The following is a 26,757-nucleotide window of genomic DNA, read 5'->3' as shown; positions in this document are numbered from 1 at the left end:
AGGGACACCTAGCACAGGGGATGCCATTCATGGAGCAACAGATGGGGGAGGAGCACGTCTGGAAGGAGAGAAGTCCAGTCCGAGACACCTCCCTCCGGGTGTCTGAAGGAGAGCTCACTTGGGGCTCAGCAATTCCAGATCTGCATATGGAAGTGCAGAAATAAATAGGAGAGATCAGAGATAAGGTCAAGGTTATGGCTGTGGAGTAGAAGGGGTATGAATATTGAGAGTAAAGGAATGGTCCAAGCCATGGGGATGACCAGAGGAAGCACTCAAGAAGAACAGAGGGAGCCAAGAATGGGACCTGGGAATAGCAACATGGAAGGGGCAAAGGCAGAGGCCCAGGGCAGGAGAGGGAGAAGTGATGCAAGGGGCAGGAGAGAAACAGAACAGACTCCAGTGTCTGTAGCAAACGGGAGAGGAGAGGTAATGAAAGGCCATGGAGACGAAGTGTGCTTACCACTTCTTTAGGAGGTTTGACAGAGAAAGGAAAAGTTTGAAGCTGAGACAAAAGTAGTATTGAGGGAAGGTTTATTTCTGTGATGTGTTGGACTTCAATTTTTTTTTCCTTTATACCTGTGGTGTGTGTGTGTGTGTGTGTGTGTGTGTGTGTGTGTGTGTGTGATGCTGGAAATAAAATCCAGGACCTCATGCATGCCAGTGATGTGCTCTACCACCTAGTTACAGATCTTGCCCCTTGAGTATGATTTTAAGATGAAAAAAAGACTCAGATATGAGAAAATTTAAAGAAACAAAGACAGTCAAGAGACAACTGAGAGAGAAAATGCAGACAGCTGAATAATTCATTTATTCATCCACTGATTATTTGTTGAGTTCCTGGGGATGGTGCTGTGATGTACAAATTTGATATCTAGTCACAATCTCATGGAACTTACACACTAGTGGTAAAGAGAGACAATAAAATAAATAAATATACAATATGCATAATATTAAAAACGTGATAAGAACTACATACAATGAATAGCATTCTGCAAAAGTGAAATATGTGGAGCCCATGTTAGATTGTCTGGGGTGTCAGGGAAAGCTTCTTTGTGGTGTGTGTGTGTGTGTGTGTGTGTGTGTGTGTGTGTGTGTGATTAAGTAGAGCCCTGAAGGACAAGGAGCAGCTAGCCTTTTGAAAGGCCAAGAGAACATGTTTAGGGGGCAGGTGAGGGACTGAGGGATCATTTCTAGCAGAGAAAGCATGACAGAGAGTATATGTGGCATTCCTTTGAGGCTGGGAGCAGTGGAGGCAATATTATAACCTAAGAAACTGATAAAGCAACTTAACTCACAGTTAGTGTATTATAATGCGATTGGAAATACCAGTCTTCTTACCACCCAGATCAGTGCTTTTCCATGATAATACACTGTCAATCATTTAGGAACTATGAGTATGATATTATTTCATAGCATGAAGAAAGAATGAGTCTGGTCCTTGATTTGACCTTGGCTGGCCTGAAATCATCCCTGGAGAATCTTCACTGGGGAGGTAACTGAGAGCTGAAGAGTAGGGATTCTACTCCAGGAACTTTCTCATGCTTAGACTGAGCCTCTTTCTGCAGGAAGAGGAAGAAACTCACCTTTTGAAAAGGCTCCTTTGTAATCCATTTCTGCCAGTGACATGTCGGATGTGTTGGGATCCATTAGGAACACCTTCTCATTATTGCAGAGCTGAAATTCAGTATTGAGTGAATACACCACGGGCACAGGACGGTTGGTCTGCTGGAACGCAATGGGTATCAGGAATCTAAATGTGGGAGAAATAAGAGCCGCTTGAGAGCAGGGTTAATTTTGCATTTGAGCTGCCCTCTCTTCCCTGCCCATCTCAGGACTGGGCACAGAGCTTTGCTGTGGGCACTGAATATTTACGAATAAAGAGACATGTGGGAGAACGACTTTATTTGATCTTTATGAGGTTGATCTGTTCTTTTGAACAGGAAAAATTTAATTAGTCTTTGAAACTCTTTGGTATCCTTTGCTTTTTTCCCCCTCTTTCATTCTGAGGGCCCTCAAAGTTGCTCTTTGATTGCTAGATGGCTCCCTTCCATGGTGTGTGCGCCAGATTTCTTCCCAGTTTGCATGCCCTGAGACTCTATTACTCTTCCACCCAGGTCAATATTCACTCCATGTGCCACTTTTCAGGGCATTGCTAGGAGACACTCTCTTACATCTCCCTGGCCTTCTTCCTTGGTCCCTTCTCTGCCCCTTCTGGTAGGTAAGAACTCCTCCAGGACCAGGGGCCTGGGAGCCCTGATGTTCTCTGTCAATAATCTCACCCCAGCCTTGACATTGAGTCCATTTTCCATCCCAAAAGGAGGGATGCCATGTTTAATTCCCTAATCCTGATTTCTCTTCTGAGCTCTAGAAACACCTATCTGCCTTCCACTGACTGCTTCTCTGATAGCTTTGGCTGTCTCAAAGATACCTCAAACTCGACCTACTCATCTCTCACAAACTTGATCTCCCTTCTGGTGTTCCCATCACAGTGAAGTCCGAGTCCTCCTAAAAATGGTCTTCATGGAGTCACTCTTTCATCCTTCTATTTTATATAATGCAATCAATGAACTCTATAATTTAAAAAAACACTCATATTTGCTTATGACCTTTCCATTTCTAGGGTGAAGAACAACATTTTAACAAGACTCATAAAGCCCTGGCCTTTGCTTATTTCTCCAGCCTCATCTCCTGCTCCTCTCCTTCTTCCCCTCCTTTCTGGGATTTAGCCAGAATAGCCTTCTTTTGGGCTCGTGACTGGTTCTCTTCTCTATGATCTATGATCTCTACTGCCTCAGGAGTCATGCATTCAGATAAACACCAGGCATTAGTTTCTATATGACAGACACTAATCTAATAATGGAGATTTGTCTGTGGACAAACCAGAAAATATGGTCCCAGGGAAGTTATACTGTACTGAGGATGTAGTCCGCAAATAAGCTTAAATATAATATAACATGCTAGAAGGTAACAGGTGATGAGGAGAAAAATTAGGAGAGACAAGGAATGCTAGGAGAAGGTTGAGATGAAAATCCTAAATAATATTGTCATGGATATAAATTAGCGCAGCCATTACGGAAAACAGTATGGTTTTCAAAAAATTAAAAACAACTAGTTATCCCACTATTGAATATATATCCAAATGAGATGGAATCAGTACACTACAGAATAGTTGCACTCCTGTGTTTGTTACAGCATTATTCATAATAGCCAGGATACAAAAATAGCTAAAGTGTTCCTTAACACTTGGATAAAGAAAATGTGGTACAAAAGATATACACAATAAAATACTACTCAGTCCTGAAAAAGGAGAATCCACAATTTGTGACCACATGCATGAACCTGAAGAATATTATGTGAAATAAGATACAGAAGGAAAAATACTTCATGATCTCATTTATATTTGGAATCTCAAAAAGCCAAATACACAGGAAAAGAGAACAGTAATTACCAGGGACGAGGAGGAGTGGCACATGGTGAAATGTTGGCCAAAGGAGGCAAAGTTGCAGTTAGAGAATGAGAGTGTCTAGGGTAAAGCATGATGGCTATAGGTTATAATATAGTTGCACACTGGATATTTACTTAGATTACCAAATAAAGGTGACTATGTGAGAACACAGATACATTTATTTAGTAACCATTTCACTACATACATGAATATCAAACCATCTTATTGTACATCTTAAATATGTGCAATAAAATAAAGAAAGGAAGGAAAGAATTTCTCAACTCTGTTGTAGCACAAAAACAATGCTGAACCATGGGGTGTGGCTTATTCCAAAGTAAAACTGCATTTACCAAAGCAGGCAGAGAGTTGGAATTGTACTCTGGCTGCAGTTTACTGATCCCTGACCTGGAAGGTTGGAGCTACCCTTCACCAAGATGGAAAACTGTAGAAAGGAATGTATCTGCTGGAGAAAGATAAAGACATGTTTTGGACATGTTAGGTTTCAGAGGCCTGTCAGAGCCAAGTGGAGGTGCTGAGTAATCAGTTTGATGTACAAGTGTCAACTCCAGAGGTGAGCCCTGGAGATGTTTGCTTGTACTGAAAACCTCAAGAGTGGAGGATAAAGAAAATCCGTAAGGAAGTGAAAAGCCATTAGAAGAGACTTCCAGCCTGATCCTGAGGGCATTCCAAGTTCACAGACTATGAAAAGATGGAGAACCAGCAAAGCAACAGAGGAAGAGCCAGCAAGGTTGAGAGAAACCTATAGTGTGATATCTCAGGTGAGAGAAGAAAGAGGTTCAAGGGGCAGACTTTGCTCAATGGCTAAGTGCTGCTGAGGGTACTGAAAAGGAAGAGCGAGGCTCCATCCCAGGATCAGGAACAGTCATCACTGACCTTGATAAGAACAAGCTGCACTGAGGGCTATCAGGAGAAGCTTGACTGAGTGGTTTTAAAGATGATGGGCAGAGATTAATTGGAAATCATGGATATAGACAACTCTCCAGAGGCATACTGCAGGAAATGGAATGTCAAGACACTGTTGTTGTTGTTTTTGAAAGGTGGGAGAAGTTGCAACTTGCTTTTCAGCTGACCAGAGGGATTCATGGAGAAGAGAGAATTGCTTGAGATGTTCTTTATAAAGTGGAAAGAGACTTCGGGTTCTAGAGCAGAGGAGGAGAGGCTGCCTTTGGAGAGGAACTCAGAGCCTTTGTTTGTACCAACAGGTGTACAGGCAGAGATGCAGGCAGGTGGGTAGATATGATGATGGGAGCCTGTGTAAGTTCTCTTCTGGTTTCTTTTGTTTCCACCACATGGCAGGGCACAAGGTAATTGGCTGAGGTCAAGGACAGGTGAGAGAGCAAGCAAGTTCAGTTTAAAAAGTGGAAGAGTGGATGGGTTAGGGAAATAATGTATTTTGGTCAGTGGCCCTAGAGATCAATTTGAGATTAGTGATAGTGAACTTAAAGTTTTCTGGCTTTGACCTTGCTAAATATTCTGCCAGAACACACTCTCCTCTTACTCTTACTTATCCTTTAGATGGCAACTTGAATTCTTCTCTGGGAGGTTTTCCTTCTTGCTCTTACCTTCAGGCTAGCTTAGATCCCTTGGCATCCATTCTCATATACTTTGCATGTTTCAATCGCAGAACTTCTCATGTTTTAAAACTTTATTTCAGTGTGTGACTATGATTGACATCTACATCAGCACTACAGATTCCATGGTCTCTATTGGCTCAGCATGTATGCTCAATGCTAAGTTCCTGATGCATGTTTTTGTCAAAGAACAGTGAATGAGTGATCACTTCACTGTTTTACTCTGTTTCGTATTTTGAAGGTGTCCCATTGGGTAGACTGGAGAGGATACAGGAAGAACTTGAAGTCCACACAAGCCAGAGCTAACTCTGCTTCAGCAATGATATCACCATTGGTCATATCAAGAGCTCATTTGCCTGACTTGGGGAAAATGATTTTTTCTCATTGATACTTACACTACTGGAATCCACCACAATGCCTGGTGCATATGACATTAATGTTGATTACATGGGATATATAACAGACCTGAGATTATTATAATAAATAATGATTTATTATGCATTATAGACCTCACATAAAGAGTTACAATATGAAACACAATTCTTTTCAATTAAATCTGAATTCTCTGTGCCAGTCCTGATTTTCTTGTGTGTTATAATTCTAGGATACACAAATGGAGTCATGTAAGGAATTGAAAGCAAGGTTAGGCCTGGAAGAAAGAATGGAGAATCTATAAGTAATGATCTCCCTGAGGTAAGGCAAGAACATCAGTATCCTCACAACATTCTCCCCCCTCCTGTCTCCTCACCTACACCTCTGGGCCTGGAGATGGGGCTGGTACCTTTCTTGCTCCATTTTGTCATTTTCAAATCATTGCTTCTCTGTCCTTTTAAAAAACCCAAGCACCTACCATGAAGAAACTGTTTTTTATATGATTTATACCAGGAAATGTTCACATATATATAAATATTTTTTTTGGTAATAGAATCTGCTACAATAAACTAAATAGAACGGTCAAATAAATTGTAGAATATTCCTACAATGAATACATTAATGCAGTGAGCCATAAACAGCAGCTACATGAATCAACACAAAGGAATCAAAAATGATCCATGGAGAAAAGAAAAAAATAGCAGCAGAGAGAATTCACACAATATGAAACTTTTACATAGAGTTCAAAAACATGCAAAACCATGACAGGTGACCATGAAGTAAAGCCATAAAGCAAAACTAGGGATTGCAAATACAAATATCAGGTTAGTGGTCATCTTAGTGGGAGGAGGCAGGGAGTTTGACTGGATAGGACATTTATGAAGGACTGGTAGCCAGGCACAGTGGCACATGCCCACATGCCTGTAATCACAGCCATTGGGGAGGCTAAGACAGAAGGATCTCAAGTTCAAGGTCAGGCTCAGCAACTCAGCAAGATCCTGTCTCAGAATGAAAAGTAAAAAAAGGTCTAAGGATGTAGCTCACCAATAAAGCACTCCTGGGTCCAATCCCCAGTATACATAAATTATTAATTAAATAGGACTGGTAATGCTGTGTTTCTTGAGGTGGGTAGTAAACACATGTTTATTTTACATATCCATAATTTATGGTCCTCTGAATATCTGAAACATTTTATAATTTAAAAATGCAATATATGGTTAAAATTTCCTTAGCATATCCTGTTGAGTTATTTGCCTCTGTTCTTCCTTATTGCAGCCAATTACCAATTTCTGGTCACCTTGCCTCCCTTAATGTAGATGACTATGATGTTCTCTAGCCTTGTTCCTGCCATCCACCCATCATGCTCATTTTGATATCCATATGGAAAAAAGATCCATGGAGAAACCTCACCTCTCAGTTTCCAGCTAATACCTAGTTTTTCATTTCACCAAAACTGATGCCAGATGTCTATTTTGTCATCCTCATTCCTCCAAACCTCATCCAAACCTCACCTCTCAGTTTCCTGACTTCCTCACCTCCACAGAGCTTGTTCTGACTGCACCACCCACTCTTCATATTCCTCCTGTGCACCAGCATCCCGATCTCATTTTCAGATACCTCACTCTCCACCACCTGTATATGCCCAGTTCCTGTCTTCCTTTACTCCCACTCATTAATTCTTCAACCACAGCAGGACCTTCCTGACCCACTTTACCAAGATGCAAAGGAACTGGAACACTCACACATTCATCGTGGGAAGGTACAAACATAATTAACTATTGACAAATGCTTGGGGAAACAATCTGACAGCTTCTTGAAAAGTTAAAAACAACCTACCATTCAATCCAACCATTGCATTTGGAGGTACTTACACAAGAAAACAGAAAACTCATGTCCATATAAGGCTTGCACTGAATGTTCATAGCAGCTTTATTTATCATAGTCCCAAACTGGAAACAACCCACATATCCATCCACTGATGGACTGATAAGTTGTGCTAAATCCACACCATGGAATACAACAAAACAATAATTTTTTAAAAGCTACTGATATATAGAGTAACATGGATCAATCAAAATAATCAGGCTGAGTGAAATAAGCCAGAGAAAAAATTCATATTGTATGACATCACTTATATAAAGTTCTAGAAAATGGAGACTCACCCATAGTGACAGAAAGCAGACCAGAAAAGTTACCCAGGGAAGGGGTTGAGGTGGGAGGGCACACAAAGCAGTGTAAAGAACACTTTTGGAGGAAATGGCTGTGTTTACTATTTTTTCAAATAAAGGTGTGCAGTCTACTCAGTGTCAACAGCAGGCAATTTAAGATCAGTTCTGTTGGCCTCGGCCTACCTGCCTGCTGCCACCACCATTGCCATTTGCAATACTCACTTCTCTCCCTTCTCGGGGATGGTTCACTTCCTTTTCTTTCTTGGAACCTTAGGGTTCTTCTCTTCCAGCTAATACCTGGCTTTTCACTTCACCAAAACTGATGCCAGATGTCTATTTCGTCATCCTCATTCCTCCATCACTAATCCCCTTGGCCTGAATCCACAGGCTCTGTCTTCTTCCTTCTGTGGAAAAATCCTCGGGGCTCCTAGCTAAAGGGGTCTTTCTAGTCTTGGCTGTCTCTTCCCCTTGCTCAGGGACTTTGCTCAGCAATGTGTTATCTCCCCCTGCACCATCCAACATTCCTCTCTACTGGATTACTCCTACCAGCAAATGAACATCCTGAAATACTTTCCCCCATAAAATGCAACCGAATAAAACCTCCTTCTTATTTGACTTCTCATCTCAACAGTTACTGCTCCATTTTTCTAATGTCGTTTTAGCAGAATTTCTGCTTGTTTCTGCTTTTTTAGTTCTCTCTCTTAAATTTACTACAACCAGGCCAGTGTCTCCCTCAGTCCACCAAACTGTTCTTGGCTCAGCTCATCAATGAACTCAGTATTGCCAAATCTACTGGCTAATTGTCAGTCTTAACTTAAAGCCACAATCCAAATGGTCTTCTCTTCATGTTAATGTCAGGTTCCGTTTGCACATCTTCTCTCTAAAATGGTTCTTAGTCTACAGCCATAACACCCTGAGCATGCCTGATCTCACCCATCCTTGGAAGCTAAGCAGGGTCAGACCTGGTTAGTATTGTGTGGGAGAAATGTTTTCTATCCCTTGCTCTGAGAAAGGAGGTACTGAACTGTAAACAGTCTGAGAGCTCGAGTTGCTTTCAATCAACTGTTAGAATGTACTGCTATAATCTCAATGCCTAGGCTGGAGCAAAGCACAGGAGAAAGGCTGAATGGACACTGGTGGAATGAATGAATATATGTGCAACGCAGACAGTTCCCAGGCTGAGGAGGGTATGAGAGGATGGACAGTTGATTTTGGTAGTTAGGCTCTAGAAAGTCTCCCACAAACACTGAATTTGTGGACACTGAAACAGTGCTTGTAGGAGAACTGCAAGGTGAGGTTTCCCTATAAGCTTTCTGGTCACAAAACTTCATCACCTGATCAATACTTAAGCTTGTTTTATGTGTGTTCCTGTTTATAGACCCCTTACTCAATACATACTGTTGATTCATTAACACTGAACTCACAGTCAATGGCATTGTAACTCACACCTGGACAAAACTTACCTAGCACTCCATAGGGTACAGCATGGCCCTCAGCACCATGCTTGGGAGCCATTTTAAATATGGAAATCATAACAAAAAGCACATAAATGTGAAAAACATGGCACTAACTAGACTGTGAAAGGATACTTGCTTGTCACAGGACAGCTAAAAGCAGAAGGCAGAGTGAGGCCTTGCCCAGCCTCAGCTGGGGATGTGTGTGCTAGGTGACTTGGACTCTTTCCATTCTTTGCATGTCAGTGAATGATTTGGGGTACATATAAACATGAATGGTAGGAGAATTTGCAAATAAGGAAACCACTTATGAGGACTGACCACATCCATGTTTTCCTACCTTTCTGGGGCATGTGCAGTGCAGGCCAAGGGCTTCTCTCCTGGGTCGGCCCATGGCTGGGTGGGCTGCACGGTGCAAGGGATCAGGTAGATGGTGTACTCCCCGGAGTAGTCCTTCCTGGAAACAGACAGAGCAGACTGTGGTCATGGGAAACAACCTAGAGACTATTAATTGTTCCAGAAAGAAAGACCCAGACTATATCCACCAGTGTTCAGAAGGTGTTTGTGTGTAGCGTCTAAGAGCTTTACAAGTCTACAAACACCATTTTCAGGAACTCAACTAGGATTATTCTAACCTTTCAAGTATTATCCAGAGGTGTTAAATAGAGCTACTTTCACTTATTCAAGTTCTTTTTGTGAGGAAAGATGAGAAGTCACAATGCTTATAAAAACCTAACAGATTCAGGTGATGACAAAAAGAATTGACCTTTGGATTGAACTAAACTTGTTAGACAAAGTGTTCAGTGTTTCCTGTCCACAGATGCCTGTTCAATACATTCTCAAATGCAAAAGCTCTTAAGATGTGACTGTGTCAAGTGCTGCTCTTACAGAAGAGGTGGCAAATGCCTCAGGATTACAGGACACCACTCCAGGGCCTAACAGAAGCAGTGTCTTGTGGAATACCCCCAGCCCATTTCATTAGATTCCCATCCCAGACTCTACAGCCTCATCCTTTGTGAAACTGAGGAGCATGATCCCTCCTCACTGAAGATACTCATTGGGAATCTCCTTGTTTATAGAAAATACAGGAATTCTCTAGGTCCATGACCTTGAAGGCATGGGGCCTTTGTACCCCTCACTTACTTAATTTCCCACAATCCTCCCTGGGTAGCAGCCTTATCCCTGGCGGGTCATCTAGAAAGCAGTCACACATCCAGAAACTTCTGGAAGATTCTTCAAGGGGCTTGGGAGGCTGTCATCCATTGAATGAAGAGCTGCTGCAAATTCTGACTTTAAATGTAATGAGTGATCTTTGAATAGTTCTAACATTTGCTGTGTTCATTTTGATGACATTTTAATATTTATTTATTAGTTCTCTTTTCTCTGGTGCTAGTGATTGAACCCAGTGCCTCATGAACACAAGGCAAGTACTCTACCACTGAGCTACATTCTGTTATTATCTGTTTATTAGTAAAGTGATAGTAAAGATGTGGTATTTAAAAATAGTAAAAGTTTTGTGACACAGCTTGAGATGATTTTAGTGGAGTGGCACAGGCTGGGCACTGGGACAGAGCCTAAGCCTGGCTTGGCTTTGCTACTGCTATGCTTGAATGACTTTGAGAAGCCATATGAACGTTTGCAGCCTTCATTTCTGAGCTTCTTCCCACTCTAATGTCTGTGTACCTGCAGTTTCCCTATAGGGTGCCTACCTTCCTCCACAGCTTGAACTAGCAGAAAATGAGACCTAATATACTATATTAGAATTACATGAAAATTGGCACCTATAATGTGATAGATATCAAATACAACTTTCCTGCTGCTGGTGGTGCTGGCCTGACTTTTTAAAAGCAAGGTCCAGGCATGGATTTTTCTGCCTAATTGAATATTTGTGTTGATTATAGGTTACTTATCACATGCAATGTGTACGGTGAATCAAAATGCAATAAATTAATTTTAAAAAAGAAAAGAAAATATAAGTATCTATGTGAAGGGGGAGGAAATGTGTGTAGTAGTGGATGCATATGTATGTGTGTCTGAATAGATAGATAGATAGATAGATGACATATAAGTTCCTCCCTGAAAATATTTTACTGCCTTTGTGTTAGAAAATTAATAAATATGCAAATTCGAAGCAACTACAAAAAAAAAAAAAAAGTCAGGCCAGGTCATGCTGATCCTCTGCTCAAACCCCAGCGGGGGGGTGGGGGTGGTGGGGTGAGGCTTTCATTACAGCTCAATCAACACACTGGCTTATGGGGCTAATTCTCACTCTTTGACCTTATAGATTCTTAGCCTTTCCTTGACCTCTTCCCTGCAGCCTCACTGGTCTCCCTACTATTCCCTGGGCTTCCTGTAAATGCTGTCATCTCAGGACCTATGAGAGCAACCCTGTTTCCAGATATCTGCCTACCCAACTCTCTCACCTTCTTCAAGTCTCTGTTCAAACTTATCTTCTTTGTGAGATCCATTGGGAATGTCCTAATTAAAATTATAATTTTTTCCCATTCCACGTTCCCCTTACCTGGCTCTGTGCTTTATTTTTCCATAATACTTATCAGCTTCTGACATACATTATACAGTCCAAGGTCACTTAGTGATGGGCACATATTCTGAAAAACGTGTCGTTAGGCTATTCAACATTGCATGAGCATCATAGAGTGCACTTACACAAACCAAATGGCTATGACGTCACCAGTGGGCATCATCTTATGGGACTATTGTTGTCCCTATGTTGTTATGTGACAAGTGACCATACTTTGATTATGGACTATGTCTATGGTTTTTGTGTCTTCTTACTTTTCTGTAAATCCTGTTTCAGGGACCTTTATTTTGTTTACTATTATATTCAAAGTTCCCAAAACACTTTCTGTCACATAGTAAAAGTTCGATAAATGTTTGGTCAAACAAATGAATGCAAAACAAATTGCATAGTTTCCCAAGCCCTCAGTCTTCTTTTTCCCTATACTATTTAGGAAAATTTTTTTTAAATTTTTTTAATTAAAATTTTTTTTTCTAGTTATACATGACAGTAGAATGTATTTTGACATATCAGACATACATGAAGTATAACTTCCCATTCTGTAGTTGTACATGATGTTGAATCTAGGTCAATTTCTTCATTAACCCTGCAAATATGTCAAACACAGCCTAGAGGCAGGTCTTCAATCCTGTTGTTCCCACCTCCTTTCTAAAATGGAAACATTTCCCATACCACAAATTTGCCCCACCTCCCCCAGGAAGGCTTGTACAATTCCCAGCCCCCACTGGGCCCTCTGTTCTCTGAACAACAATGGTTGTGATGTTCTGTACCTCTTAGTGCATTCAGTACAGAATGCTTGGTGGTATCTTCATTTTGCCATTTATTTATCTATGTATTTTATCTCCTTACCTCAAAGGTAAGTTCCTAATGGCTGCTTATGTAGGAACTACTATGTCTAAAACCTGCAGTGGGATTTAAGATGAATGAGACAAGTCTTTCACCTGGGGAAGCTTGCAATCAGGTGAACAAATGGAACCAGCCAATGGGACCATCATATGATAATCAGCTGTGATACAGTGGAAACTGGAACAAACTGGGGCCAGGAGGATGAAGCTATTAGCACTGAACAGTCAGGGAACTGTCCCAGAGGGATTAATGTTTGAGTTGGGTCTCAGAGGAGTTGGACTTTTGCAGTAGTAAAAGACTAGGGAGGGTAGAGGAGATTGCCAAGGCACGGGGGTATGGATGCTCTGGTGGGTTCAGGGGCTGGTGAGATACTGAATGTGGTTAGAAGACTGAGTTTGAGACTAGGCTCAGGGAGGGCTGGGCCGTATGTGCTTCAGGGGTGTGGACTCCATCCAGAGGACAATGAGGAGTCTGCTGAGAACTTAAAGCAGGACAGTTTTCTGCCTCTAAATTGGGGCAATGTACATGGATAATCTCATGAGGTTCTAGGGAGCACCATCTCTGAAGATTACTATATGTTGATTCCAAATGAATCATGATGTAATAAAAATACCTGATATAAAATAAAGAATTACAATTAAGGAAATCCTTAGGAAAATGATTAAGACAATCTACCATTTCTTAATTATAAAACTGGGACAAGATTTTCATGTTATAGATACCTCTTAATTTCATGGCCTATAAAAGAACAATGATAATATTTATGACAGACTCTTGTTTGCCCCCTTTTCCTTTCCACAGTAGTTTTAATTTTGCTTTTCCCATTCTTCTTTTAAAAATGAGATATTCCACTACTTCCTATTCTTCTGTATGTTGTGTGGAGTCAGGTGTAATTCTTGTTATTTATTTTCTAGTCACTGGACCATAAAGGCAGATCTGGACCTAACAACCAGAAATCCTAGATGTTGCACTGGTTATGGTAATTGAAACAAAGTTTCTTTAGGATATAATGTTTTAGTTGTATACATTTTCTGGCTTCTCTTTGAAGTGCCAAGTGACTAAGTTCCAGGCAGTGGGATGTGAGTAGAAGTGACGAGGGCCTCTTCTGGTCTTTCCCTTGGAATAAGCCTGATTATTTCCTGTCTTAAGCATCAGAAGTTGATTTGCACTAGATTTGCTTTCTTTCTTTCTTTCTTTGATAGAGGGTTGTTTCTATGTCCCTTTTAAAATAGAAATTCAACCTTCAAAGGAAAACCTTATGTCCCAAGCTTCTGAAAGCAACTGAAAACTTTTCAGATCAATTCTGTAAGCGTCTGTCATCTACTTACCTGTTATAGGAGCTTGTGGCTCTCCAGAGTTGATAAGGAGAATCAAAAGTCTGAGCACTCCACAAGAGCTGCAGGTCAAATTCAATTCCTCCTAGGTGGTCTGGAGTTAATATAAAGGATTTCACATCTGGGAGAGTGTGGTGCTCCATCACAAACTGGCCTATTTCAAGGGAAAAAACACACATACTTATTCGTTTTATTGTACTCAAGGTAAAACCATTCTAAAAGCCTAAGAACTGAATTCATGCTGTTCTATCAAACGACTAAGGTTTTACCCTTTTGCCCCTTCAAGTATATCCCACATTGGTTGAGACAGCACAGCATCTGACCCCAGCCGATCACCCCACTCATGGTGGCTGTCATGGAATACGGTACAGGTGTAAACAATATTAATATTACTCGTGAAAATGAGGTGGAGTTTACATACAACAAGGTGGTCATTATGTGACTATGGATGTTGAATATGCCTAGCTTTGAATTCAAGCCAACACGTTGATTGGACATAAAAAGGGTTAGAAGTTTATAAACAGAAATATAAATATTGGACACAAATCACATTTAGGGTCACTAAAGTCCTTGATGGAAGGGGACGATTGTAAAATTGTAAATGCTATTAGGTGAAGGTTACTTAGCAAGACACCTCTGTTCTCTAAAACACCAGTAACTGTTGTAAATAAACAGAAGTAGGTGGATTATTCTAGATCAAAGAGAAAAAAACTAAAGAGAGAAAACAACCAAAATGTAACAAGTGAAGCACGATGGAATTCACCTACCTTTTATACAAACAGGTTTAAAATAAATGTAAAGAAACATATAAACAATTAGAAAAGACTTTTGAGGGATAGTAGAGGAAATATGTATAGGAACTGAATATTATTGAATCAATGTTAAATATGTTGGAGGTAAAAATGGCTTTTGCATAAGAAAAACATCCTTGTTCTTTGGAGATAGGTACGAAAGTATTTACAGTAACTTGACATGAAGACAGCAGCTTGTTTTCAAATGAAGTGACAAAATAAGGTATGTTTATACATGTAGAGTAAAATGATCACAACTGTTGACTTTGCTTTTTGTTGTTCTATTTTTTAAACTTTTCTGCAGGTTCAAATTGCTTCTTAACAAAATGCTGGTTAAAAAACCCACACTGATATTACCTCTGAATTTGGCATGGGTCTTGAATTCAATGACGAGGCGGCCATCCTCTCGAATATAGATTCTTATTATCTGAAGCCTTGCAGAGAGTACACTGTCTGTCTGGATTCCTAGGCAGGCATACATAAAATGTCCAAATTATGGTCTGGAGAAGACCTTCAGAATGACAGCCTACTTTGAAGTTATCTCATGGTCATCTTTAAGTAAAGCTGTGTATTTATTTGACTGTGACACAAGAGAAAATTAATAGACTCTAGAGAAATATTTGCCATTAAATAGTATGACAGCTCATTCCACTTGGCTTTTTTTTTTAACAGTTCCTCTGTCTTTGACATAGACTCTTCATACATATAGATAGACTTTATCCCATAGCTCTGAAAATAACAAATCTAAAATTTCTTAGCATCAAACTATAATCCAAGAAGTGATTACAGTGTATCTGCTTCATATTGTATTTTCCTTTTGGTATTAATAAAGTCACTGGTCCTGATGGCTACAGTTAGGACTCAAACCAATGGAGAAGTAGAGGGAAGCTTGCAGAAGGCCAGCTGTATAGACACTGCATGAGCAAGCTGTGGCTTCAGAAGACAACTGCAGTCATGATGCCCAGCAGGTTCATAAGGACCCCCCAAAAGAATAACTGAAGGAGAAAAATAAAGTTCAATAAAATCAAAACCAAAATTCAAGGGATAATCTGGACCAAGTTATTGGGAAAACCAAATTACTTTCCCATAAAAAATATAAAGTCAATAAATGATCTGAGCTTAAGCCACTTAAGCGAGTTACTAGAGATGAAGCCCTTCCTAAAGAAAACTCCCGAAGTCCCACGTGTGCAGATAAAGTGCATCAGCTTTATCTGGGGTGGGGGAGGGAGTAATGGGAGAAGTAGAAGTAAGGGGAAGTGGGTTTGGGGTACTGTTGAAGTATAGGACACTGGAAATGAGAAAAAGAATAGAACAACACCAAGGATGCCCCATTGGAATGAGTGGAGGAGAGAACCTGGCAGTTTTAGGAGACATTTTTGTAATAGCGATGGGAGAAGGGGTATGTGTCCCCAGCGGGGATACTCAGTGGGGACACTCAGTGGGACTGAGGTGCATGCTGCTGGCAGAGGAGCCATCTCAGATCCAGCCCAGGGGGGCTCCTTGGAAAGGGGCAAGAATAGGGACAAGCCTGAGGGGAATATCATTTTAAAAATTCAGCATTGTTAAAATCTTTGTTTTTGAGAATCAACAAAGGAGCCAATGATGTCAAATGAATCAAGTAAGTTGCTTAACCTATCACATCAAGTGGTTCTGACATATTCCCATTTCCTTGCATCTAATTTGAAGATCCTTTTGCTTCTTAAACAAGATGAGCTACACTGTTTTTAACCAGGTGAAGCCAAGCATGAACACACTCCATTATAACAGGTACTCCCTGAATCCCTGATGGGCAGCCTAGGACCCACTGTCACTTGCCATCCTCTATTCTGGGCCCCTTCTGGGATCAGCAGATATGGACATGGCTTTTTCTAAGGAAACATAGGTATGCACTTTCCAGACTTCAGGCAGCCGTCCTGTGACTTTCTAAATGAAGTCAGGAATAGAGCTGCTATCAACAGTCACTGCATATTTAATCTTGATTACTGAGTGTGAGGTAAGAACAGTGAAGCTGTGCATAGGCATACCTGTTCTCCAGAGGACTGTGTCATAGAAGAAGGAGAACTCCATCTCCGTGTGGTGCTCCAAAGAGGCCCAGCCCCTGGGGGCGGTCACATAGATGTAAGATACGTAGAGAGGCACGTGCACTGTCAGGAAGGACTGAGCAGAGTCCCTCACCTGGCAAGGAAACAGTATGCATGTGTAGAGGCTTATTGCTTCTCCAGGTGAAAGGGCATGTGGTCATCACCTAGTTCATTTTCCACTCACTCAGTCATGCACTCATCCAATAATAATCAAGAGCCCACAGCTGAACTTAATTTTTAAAAAAATTAAGTAAGGGCTGGGGATATAGCTCAGTTGGTAGAGTGCTTGCCTTGCATGCACTAAGGCCCTGGGTTCAATCCCCAGCACCACAAAAAAGAAATAAAGAGGGTAGAAAATGGTCAGGATGCTTCTTTAGATTGGATGATCTGCAATGCTTTTTTGAACAAAAAAAAAAAGGTTTTTTTTTTTTTTTTTTAATAAAACACCTCTGAAGAGTGAGAATTAGCTTTACTTCTACTTTCTAGTTGCTAGAAGCTTTAGCTGAAAATTTAAAGTATCACAGTTATTCCCAAGAGATGGACCTGCTGGTTCTACCATTCACTGCATTCTCTCTCTGCTGATGGCTCGCAGGTGACCTGCAGGACTGCCGGAATCAACCGTGACTGGGAAGAAGCCCAAGTCCATCCCCTGGGAGGAACAGTGCCAGGCTCAGGAAGTTTTCGTGAGGACTCCTGCCTCCTGCTCCAGAAACAAAGACCTGGAGATCATCTCTGGGAAGCTAACAACACACAGCTCAGAGCTGTATATGGCTTTGATAATTTCCTATCCTGTAAAATGTGTTGGAAAGAATTTTGAAAAGGCAGCAGGAACACTTGTTTCTAAAGGAGTTCCTGTTACTACTATTAATTTGGCCCAACGATATTTGTTTTACTATGAAATGAACAAAACTGGATGGAAAGATCACAAAAAAAAAAAAAAATAGTAAAAGCTTTCATGGTAAAGCTTTATGTGTGTAAGTGGGGGAGTTGTTTTATTCATTTTTAAAAATGTTTTCTATATTTCTCCCCCAAAATATGAATTTCTTTTTTAACAAAAAGCTAAGTTAGTTGGTTGGAAATAATTTTATTTTGTCATTGGACAAATACTATAACATATTAAGGGACTTATATTTCTTTTGGTTGAGGCAGGAAAGATGGACATCATTACCCTAGGTACATGTATGACTGCACATATGGTGGGACGCTACATCATGTACAACCAGAGAAATGAAAAGTTGTGTTGCAATTGCGTACAATGAATCAAAATGCATAAAAAATAGGCTTTGAGGGGCTGGGGATGTGGCTCAAGCGGTAGCGCGCTCGCCTCGCATGCGTGTGGCCTGGGTTCGATCCTCAGCACCACATACCAACAAAGATGCTGTGTCTGCTGAGAACTAAAAAATAAATATTAAAAATTCTCTCTCTCTCCCCCCCCCTCACTCTCTCTTTAAAAAAAAAATAGGCTTTGATAGCTTTAAAAATACAATGTAAAGGGATTTTATAGATAATTAAGGAAAAGAACCAAATGCTTTATCAATATTTAAGACATTAAAAACTTAATTTTTCTAAAAAGTGTTTTTCAAAGTTGCCAGGGATTTAAAATTTGATGTCAGCTTTTTCAAAAGACTTGATAATTTCATATTCACTTAAATGTCCCTTTTGGACATGACATATTCTGTAATTTCCAGATTTTATCTGGATTTTATGCCACATCTATCCATTAAAACACAGCTTTTGCTAAATACTCCTGCCCCCAACCCCATAATTGTTGACATTAGAACCTTTACAATCCTTTAGGTGGTTGGCAAAATTTATTTTCCCCTCTTTGTTTCTCTCTCATTCTCTTTTAGACTTCAATCTTAAAAAGTAAAAATCTCCTGACAACTGTTTGCTACAGACCGATTTTATTCCAGACACTGTGCTAGGTACTTTTGCAAGTTGAGTTAGAGTCAGAATTTCAGCGGAGGATCCAAGAAGTTTTATTTCATCCAATTCTGCTAATATTTGATAGAGAAAGATATAAACTAGGAATGGTTCTGGGTTCTATATTTTTCTATGACATTTCAGCAATTCCAATTATTTTTAAAGAAACCAACAACAATGAAATACTTCTGGGTATATATTTTGTGTGTCGATTTAAAAAGTGGGACAAAATTAATACAAAATCCTTGTCTTTGGAGTTTTGAAACATATTCTGAAAAAAATCTAAATGTATAATCGAAGCAAAATAACGGAGAACAGAGAGTACTATTTTTTTATTGTTCCAGGAGAGGAACAATCATTTCTGCAATTTCCAGCAACTGTAGGTTATGCAACTGCAGAAATAGAAACAAAACCCAAGACAGTCTTAAAATTCTATTCAGTAGAGGGCAGTAGTGTATACAAAACAAGAGGAATGGGGACAGAGATACTGCAAAGAACACAACGAAATTTAATCAAAGATACTTTCCCCAAATGATTACGTCCTCCCCAGGTTCCTTCCTTCAGTGAGGTTAAACCTGATTTGAAATGAAGAACAAACACCTAGCTAGTTTTTGTCTCTTTGAGATAAGTGCTCAAAATGGGATGAAAACTGTTTTAGAATTTATTTTCCTATGAGGATGGATGAGCCTAGTTTCTCTGCCCTTTGATACAACTGCCCTGCTCTTCTATGACCCTGGCTTCTTGCTATAAAATCTCCAGTTGCCACTAATGTTTAATTATGTTCTCTCTCCCTCTTCCTCCCACAGGGGTTGTTAGTTTGGAATAGGTATGGAATGAGTGTTTCCAACCGTTCTCTCTCCTCAGTGCTTGGGCCAACAGTGTTCTTCTTGTCTTCTGAAAGTCGGGGGGTATACCTGCCTTTCTGACTCACTGCCCTAAGTGGGGAGAAGAATACATCTACGTGGTGATAACCTTGCTATCAAATGTAGATCTTTTCAACTTTACAAAATATACAGAGGGAAAAACAAAAATGCCCAGAGAAGTAAATATTAAATTTTTATGTAAATAACTGTGCCAAACAATAACCCACCCGCCCATTAACTTAATTTATAGGACATTGGGGTTTAGCCACAATGCTGCCAAGATCTTACTTGAGAGACTTATAAAGAAGCACCCTCAGTGGGTTGGCCCAGTTCTGGAAGCAAAGTGCCACTTGAAGTCCTCCAGGAATGAACAGGGTTGGTACCAGCACCTATGTGCATGTAGCCCTTGAACGGGAGCTCCTAGAACACCCACCTGGAAGTCAGCAGTTACAGAGCCCCCGCAGACGTCAATGAGCTCCGTCATGTCATAATATGCATCAAAGGTCCACACACAGCTCTTCAGATTCAGGTGTTTGTATAACTGGATGGTCTTTGGCTCCCGCACATTGGGGTCAAATTGGAAGGGACGGTCATATCCAGGACCCAGGGCAGTGCTGTCATAGACCACATCATCCAGGAAGCCTGCCTCTGCCAGAGAGGGAAGGGACAAGGAATGGTAACTCAGCTTGAGGATGCCTAGAAGCTGGATAGGGAGAAGAAACTCATTTTTGACACTGAGAGAGCTTTCTTCTCATTTGACTATCAATAGAGCAACCCAGAGCTCCCAATGCAGAGTATGTGAGAAGAGCTTGTAAAGAGCATCACTGCCCATTGCCAGGTGTTACACAGAGAACTCCAGGAACCAGGGAGGAAAAGGTGGACAAATGATACCATAAATGAAGAAGATAGATCTCAGAAAAGAAACACACTGTAGCTTCACCTGTACACCTGGCCAGTGTGGTTCTGTTTTACCTACTTTACAATCAGTCTTGAAGAATTGCATTTATTAGCTGGGTGCGGTGGTGCACACCTAATCCCAGTGGCTTGGGAGGCTGAGGCAGGAGGATTGTGAGTTCCAAGCCAGAATCAGTAACTTAGTGAGGCCCTAAGCAACTCAGTGAGACCTTGTCTCAAAATAAAATACAAAAAAGGGCTAGGAATGTGGCTCAGTAGTTAAGCACCCCTGGGTTCAATTCCCAGTATCAAAAAAGAAAAAAGAAATGGATTTACTGCATGGATCAGTCACTGACCAATTACTATTTCTGAAGACCAATTTAAAGAACAGCTTTTGTGGAAAGCCAGCAAACCAACATCAGACTCTCTCTTCTCCCTCCCTCTATGGTTTCTGAACTTTGGGGAAAAATGTCTTAATGAGTAAATAGCTGGCTAATGATGCTTGACTAAACCTCACCTGCTACAGGCAAAAATTATTGGATCAAAAGCTGCCAAGCAAGCAAACTATTCTGAATTAAAACAGACCTTTATGCAGCACAGAGCTGAATACAGATACAATTTTTAGCATATTAAATTTAAAATTTTTATAGTACTAAAAGTGATGATAGAATTTTAAAAGAGTTAATGCATCTCTTAGAATGCCTGACACCAGCAATCAGCCTTTGTCCCACAAAGACAAGGGACTCAATTGGCCTCTGTTGAATCCAATGGTTTTCAAATAGGAAGAGGTGCAAAGTTTCAGTGTTTAAACATGGTATGTTTCTCCCACTAGCAGCTTATGGGAACCAATTAAACTTTGATGTGTAGCTCAATGATTTAAGAATATTCTGCCCTCAACTAATTCTACTGAATAAAGACCATCACTACCCAAAATGATGTTTAATGAATATGAAAGAGCATATGAATGCATTTCTGTCTTCAAAAACACTGTTAAATGATTCACTAGTTGTGAGGGAGGAAATGTGCTTTTAACGTGCACTTGCTAAGGTAAATGGAAACAGACGGGACTCTTTGTAAAGTCAAATGTCTGCTGTGGTGAACACAGAGATGTGCCCACTGCCTTACTCTCAGCTCCTTCAGGATGGTGACAGCTGCAGAATAGCTCAGTCCAAGGTCATGACTTTCTGGGAAGTCCACATCCAGTGACCAAATGAGGTGGGCTATGAAGGTCTGGCCTTTGGGGCTGGAAGTAGGACAAATCTCTCCAGAGTTTCTTGCTTTGTGGGCCTGCAAGGGAGTTTGACTTCTCCCTCTACCCAGTCCTGTTTCCTCTCCTTCCTTTAGATAGGTGCTGAGCCCTAAAAAAATGCCTCACACCCCAAACTTCTCAGCTCCTGCTTCTGGAGAATTCATCCTTAAACATCTAACACCTGTACTTCAGCTTTCCAAAGAGGCTGCTATCCTGGAATTTTAGAGCAGAGACCCAAAAATGCTCTCTAGAAGGGAGGGAAGGGACTAAAATTTTCCACAGTAGGCACTTTAAACATGTCAACACATTTAATCCTCACCTAGATTAGTAGCAATATTTACCCTCATGCTATAAACAAGAAAACAGCAGCTCAGAGAGGTCAAGCTATTGCTGTTCAGTTGCATAGGTAGTGGGATAAGGATTGGAATCTAAATCAATCTGACTTCAGAGTCCTTATTCTTTCGTATTCACTTTATTGTTCCTATGTTGGATGCTTGCTAAGAAGGAAAAATTATCTGCATATTTTGAGGTCAGGAAAGCATACAAAGCAGAGATTTTCCCCATTTAGCCACACCCCCCAAAAGTCACTGCACAGGATGTATGGGAAAACCGGTACCCAGCTCATCCCTCACCTGAGATGCCTTTCAGGTCGTGGGTGGTGACTAAATTGGAGCAGACATGCTGGTGTCTGTAGATGGACTCAGATAATAGAAAATGCAAGTTGTGCAATGGCATGGTGGAGATAAGAGGCAGCATTCCATCCTGGTGTGGGATCTGCACTGAAATGTGGATTCTAGGGGAGAAAAGGCAGAAACAAGTGTTTATCTGCATGCTCTGAACAGTCGGTAGGATGCATTTCTTTTTCATCACAAATCTGTTTTCACCAATGAATTTAGTAATCTTCCTTCCCCTGCAGCTTGCCATGTACAATTTCTATCTGAACATGAGGGTGTGGATATACATGTGGGGTTGCTTTCTCCCCCAAGAGATCCTCCAGACACAAGACTGATAGCAATCAGGAATCAGAGATGTTTTTTCCTATATACGATAACACCACAACCACAAATTACTTTAAAGATTTCTTTTGCATTAAATGGAAGGTTTGTATCCTCAGGAGCTAAAGCTGAATGACCAATACAGGAGCTGCCCCTGTTCTATTTCAATGAAAATCTGTGGAAACTGGGAGGGTACCACACTCGTGTATTCTATAGTACTTATTTGAGTCAAAAAATATCATTGGGGCTGCAAATAGGGTAGAGCACAGACCTAGCATGAATGATGGTGCTGCGTTCCATCTCCAGCAATGAAAGCAAAAAAATCATTGAATTCTTAAATTCTAAGGCCAATTTCCCCACCCAGCCAAATATCTTAGAAATATAATGTCTCACTACTCACATGATCTCTCCTCAAATAAACACTGCCCCCTCCCTTCTTTGTAAGTTTCACCAACACCTTACACCTGGCCCTTACTAGCCTCAAACTGCAGCATGTTCTCCCTTCACCTACATTCCTCTACTCTAGGTGAACTTTGGACAAGGAAATCAATAACTTATACATATGGGCTGCTTTTTCTTGTGTGTTTGGAGGCTCTGCTTATCTTGCCTCCCCACTATGAGCATAAGAACCATTTCCTTCTTTCCTTTTGTTTTTTCACTGCATGCAGTATACAATTCTAAAGAAAATATGAGCTTAATAAATATTAGTTAAGACTGCGACACAACAGAACTGTACTTATAGGCTGCATTTGTTTTCATTGTATGAGTTTACATTTTCAGCATGTTTTATTGAAGGTGTGCTTTGAGTATACATAGGTTGCTTCTGCAAGCAAAGAACCACATTTTAAAGAGGAATTTGAGCCTCAGATGTAAAGAGAATGACTCTTTTCCTAAGAAGGGGCCAGTTGTACTTTGAGTACTTCTCTTATTGATCTTTTATAAAAACAAGTTTTGTTGTATTTGGGGGAAAAAAGAGAGGAATTTGTGCATTTGGGGGTTCACAGTCAAACCCCATTTCTCTAAACTCAGTTGTTCATTAAAGTACACACTTAAACTTTGCAAGGTTTAATGAATACCTATGGTGAATGTGAATTCCCTTTTGCTATAAAAAATTGAAATTATCCCTCTCCCACTAAAATCATGGTGGCACAGGAAAAACAGTCTAGTGGCGTGGAGGTTAGACAGTGCTATCACTCATTTGTTCATCAGATATGCTGCAAATGCCTCATAGGCCAAATAGCACTGAACTAGGTATACAGGAGATGCAAAATTAATAATCATGGTCTCTGCCCTTAAGGTTTTACCATCTACCATGTGGATAGAGAGGAAGAATGATGACAATGCTCTGAAAGAGGCATTGGCAGGTGCCGGAGGAGCCTCTAAATTAAATTGGAGGAAATGATGAAGATTTTCCTAGAAGAGAAGCTATGAGCTAGGTATCACAGGACAGCAGGATTTAACTGTAGTAAGTAGGAGGGGTGGGAGAGAGTTGGAGCTGATGGTAAAGGCATGTAATCTAAAAGAGGTGGAAGCCCTTGGGAATTTATCTGTGATTCTTTGTGGGTGGACTGGCAAGTAAAAATGTTAAGGTGAGGGCTAAGAGGCTAGGAAAATAGACAAGGGACAGACCTCGAGGGATCTTTGAATTAAAAAAAAAAAAAACTTTGAAGCAAAAATTACCACTACATTTATTTTGCAGAAGCATTACTCATTGATCTGTGCCACCTGGAAAGCACATAAAGGACACCGGAAAAGTCACTTGTGGTGGAAGGGACCACCCGCCTGACCTGTTTGGATGTTCCTTGTGTTTGACGTCCAGGTATTTCAAGGTTGCGATGAAGGACTGTGCCTGGAAGCCTCTAGCTGTCCCAGCCACCACTGGAGTATGGCAGATAGCACTATCTGTTCCAATGGTAACAATGTTGCTCCTTAAGGGGGTCCCCACGTGGCCCACCTTATCCACAGCCTTTGCCACACAGCGCACATGGAACCTCCGGCTGAAGTAAATGCTATCTAAGACCTAGAAGAAGAATAAAGCACCTCAGACATGTACATACAATCTGAGCAGGTCCTTACACTGTGTCTTCTGGGTTAGATGACACAATAAGCTATTGGCACAAAGTAACTTGGGAAGGCCATCCATCCACCCACCCACCCACTAATCTGTCCATTCTCTGATTCATTCATTCATTTGTCACATAACCACTGACTTATCACCATGAACCAGGCACTAGGGACAGGGCAGTGAGTACTTACAGTCTAAGGAGATAAGATGGAAAAGACAGATGTGGGGTCAAGAGTCCAAACATGCCTGGTTACCAATGAACAGTATTGTTCTCCTTGTGTACTAGTTTAGCAAAAGGACTACCCAACTATATTTCAGACCTTTCAGCAAGACTGATTGGCCTCCAAGCCACTGTTGCTGGGAGCATAGAGAAACTGGCTAAGGCCCTTGCAGGGCTTTATACCTAGACATAAGTTCCTCAATTTATTCTAGGATACTTGGTCAATGATATCACAGGCTCAAAGGCCCTTACACAGAACATTAACTCCCCTGGGGGGAAAAATACATCCAATCAACAAACAGCTCTCCCCTCTCCCATCCTCTTCCACTAGCAACCACTTGGGAGGCAGATCTGAGCTTTTAGCTTCTGATCCCCTTATCAGTCGTCCCTGATAATAAAGCTTCTTTCTGCAAGAACCCAGTGCTCCTATACATGTTGGGCTCTAGCCCTTGCTTGATGACAATGGTGTTTATTGAAGAGAGATTCTTCCTCCTCAGGAGTATTTCTTTCTTTCTTTTCTACTTCTCCACTCTTAGACCCGCAAGGGTCACAATAACATGCAGGCTGGATGCTGAGAACTTGACCTCTGACTCCTCCCAGCCTTTGAGGGTCTTCATATAGATCCCTTCACATTTTCAGATACATAGGAACAATAAGAGGGCTCAACAATCTGTGCAGAGGCAATATAGGTCGCCAGGACTATGTGTCCACACTCAAAAGGAAGTACATAATGAGAAAAATTAATTAGTAGTTCTGTATGCCTCAGAACTCCCACAAAGCAATCATACGAATGTATAAATTCTTCCCATGAAAACAATTTTTACTGAAGTCCATTAAAAATTAAAGAAGATTTTTCCATTAAACTTTTTTTAATTAGTTGCCAACTCTTTATTTATTTATATATGGACTTATTCCAGTAGGGATTTGAGGCATATAATAAAAATGCATACAGCATGATGGTCTTAAATCAAATGAAGAAATAAAGCAAAGGAAATTGGAGTAAAGGGTATTATTTACCAATTCATTGTAAGACAAAAAACTCAAGAGTCATCAATTTTGTACTTGTAAAAAATGTATAGTTGGCTCAAATATACAAATATGGTTTTGTTGGACACAGAATTAGGTATTTATAAAACAATAAGTTAAGTCTTGGCATTTTAATTTTTTAATAATAAGGAAGATGACTTAAATTTGAACCAGGTTATATTGCAAAAGAATGGAACTCTGGGCTTTCTGAGTAAGCTGTGCTGAAGACAATGGATATGAGTAACCCTTCCAATAAAAAATCAAGGACTGTGTGCTGGATTCTGTGCTAAGCCTGAACCTCCACTGCTTTTGTCTCTTTTGGAAGAGAACCAGCTTCACTGGTGCAATGTGTGGAACCTGTAGTGGACTGGCTTCTAAGGGTGGAAAATAGCAGTATTCACTGCTCTGTGATGGTCTGGACTCAAAGGTCTTTGAGGGCAGCAACTGCCTTAGGAACTTCTTTTCATGTCCATCCACAGGGCTTTGCAAAATGCCGATCACTCCACAGCCATTCTATCCTTTTGTAAAACTGATTGCTACTAAAGTGCTGGCCACTTTGAGATATACAAATATGACAGAAACCTTAATCCATGTCCTGAAAGAGTTTATATCTGAATACTTTGAATGATTAAAAATATGTGAAAAGAATAGTAATCACTTAATGGTACTGACCTGGAAATTTGGACTTATTTTATCATTTATAGTAACACTGGTCAGTGACCTTGTTAAGTAGAAGAAATATTGTTTTGCAGATCAGGAGATTAAGACCAAGAGGGCAAGTAACTTCTTAACATCACATATTAAAATAGGCAGAATTAGGGCTTGTGAACAGGTTTTCTGACTAGTAGCTTAGTTTTCTTTCTATCATACTATAATGTCTTTCCTTATATATAAGAATGA

General features: G+C 40.5%; 1 protein-coding gene across 5 annotated transcripts in view; it reads right to left on the bottom strand.

Annotated features, from left to right (window-relative positions):
• Positions 1-26,757, bottom strand: part of FRAS1 (Fraser extracellular matrix complex subunit 1) — a 448,933-nt gene that overhangs the window by 6,033 nt on the left and 416,143 nt on the right. For 4 of the 5 annotated variants that reach the window (XM_081304117.1, XM_081304120.1, XM_081304119.1 and 1 more), the window contains 8 exons: positions 24,334-24,566; positions 22,184-22,344; positions 19,842-20,056; positions 16,566-16,716; positions 14,899-15,006; positions 13,745-13,904; positions 9,372-9,488; positions 1,584-1,750 (listed from right to left, as the gene is read on the bottom strand). In XM_081304117.1, the coding sequence (XP_081160243.1) occupies positions 1,584-1,750; positions 9,372-9,488; positions 13,745-13,904; positions 14,899-15,006; positions 16,566-16,716; positions 19,842-20,056; positions 22,184-22,344; positions 24,334-24,566 (1,312 nt within the window). Of the gene's footprint in view, positions 1-1,583; positions 1,751-9,371; positions 9,489-13,744; positions 13,905-14,898; positions 15,007-16,565; positions 16,717-19,841; positions 20,057-22,183; positions 22,345-24,333; positions 24,567-26,757 lie in introns of those variants that run through there. The other variant, XR_014023287.1, reaches the window with a different exon arrangement.

Source organism: Spermophilus citellus, assembly GCF_964194105.1.
Source record: "Spermophilus citellus genome assembly, chromosome: 8".
Taxonomy (NCBI): Eukaryota; Metazoa; Chordata; class Mammalia; order Rodentia; family Sciuridae; genus Spermophilus; species Spermophilus citellus.
This window is presented reverse-complemented; position numbering and strand designations above follow the sequence as displayed.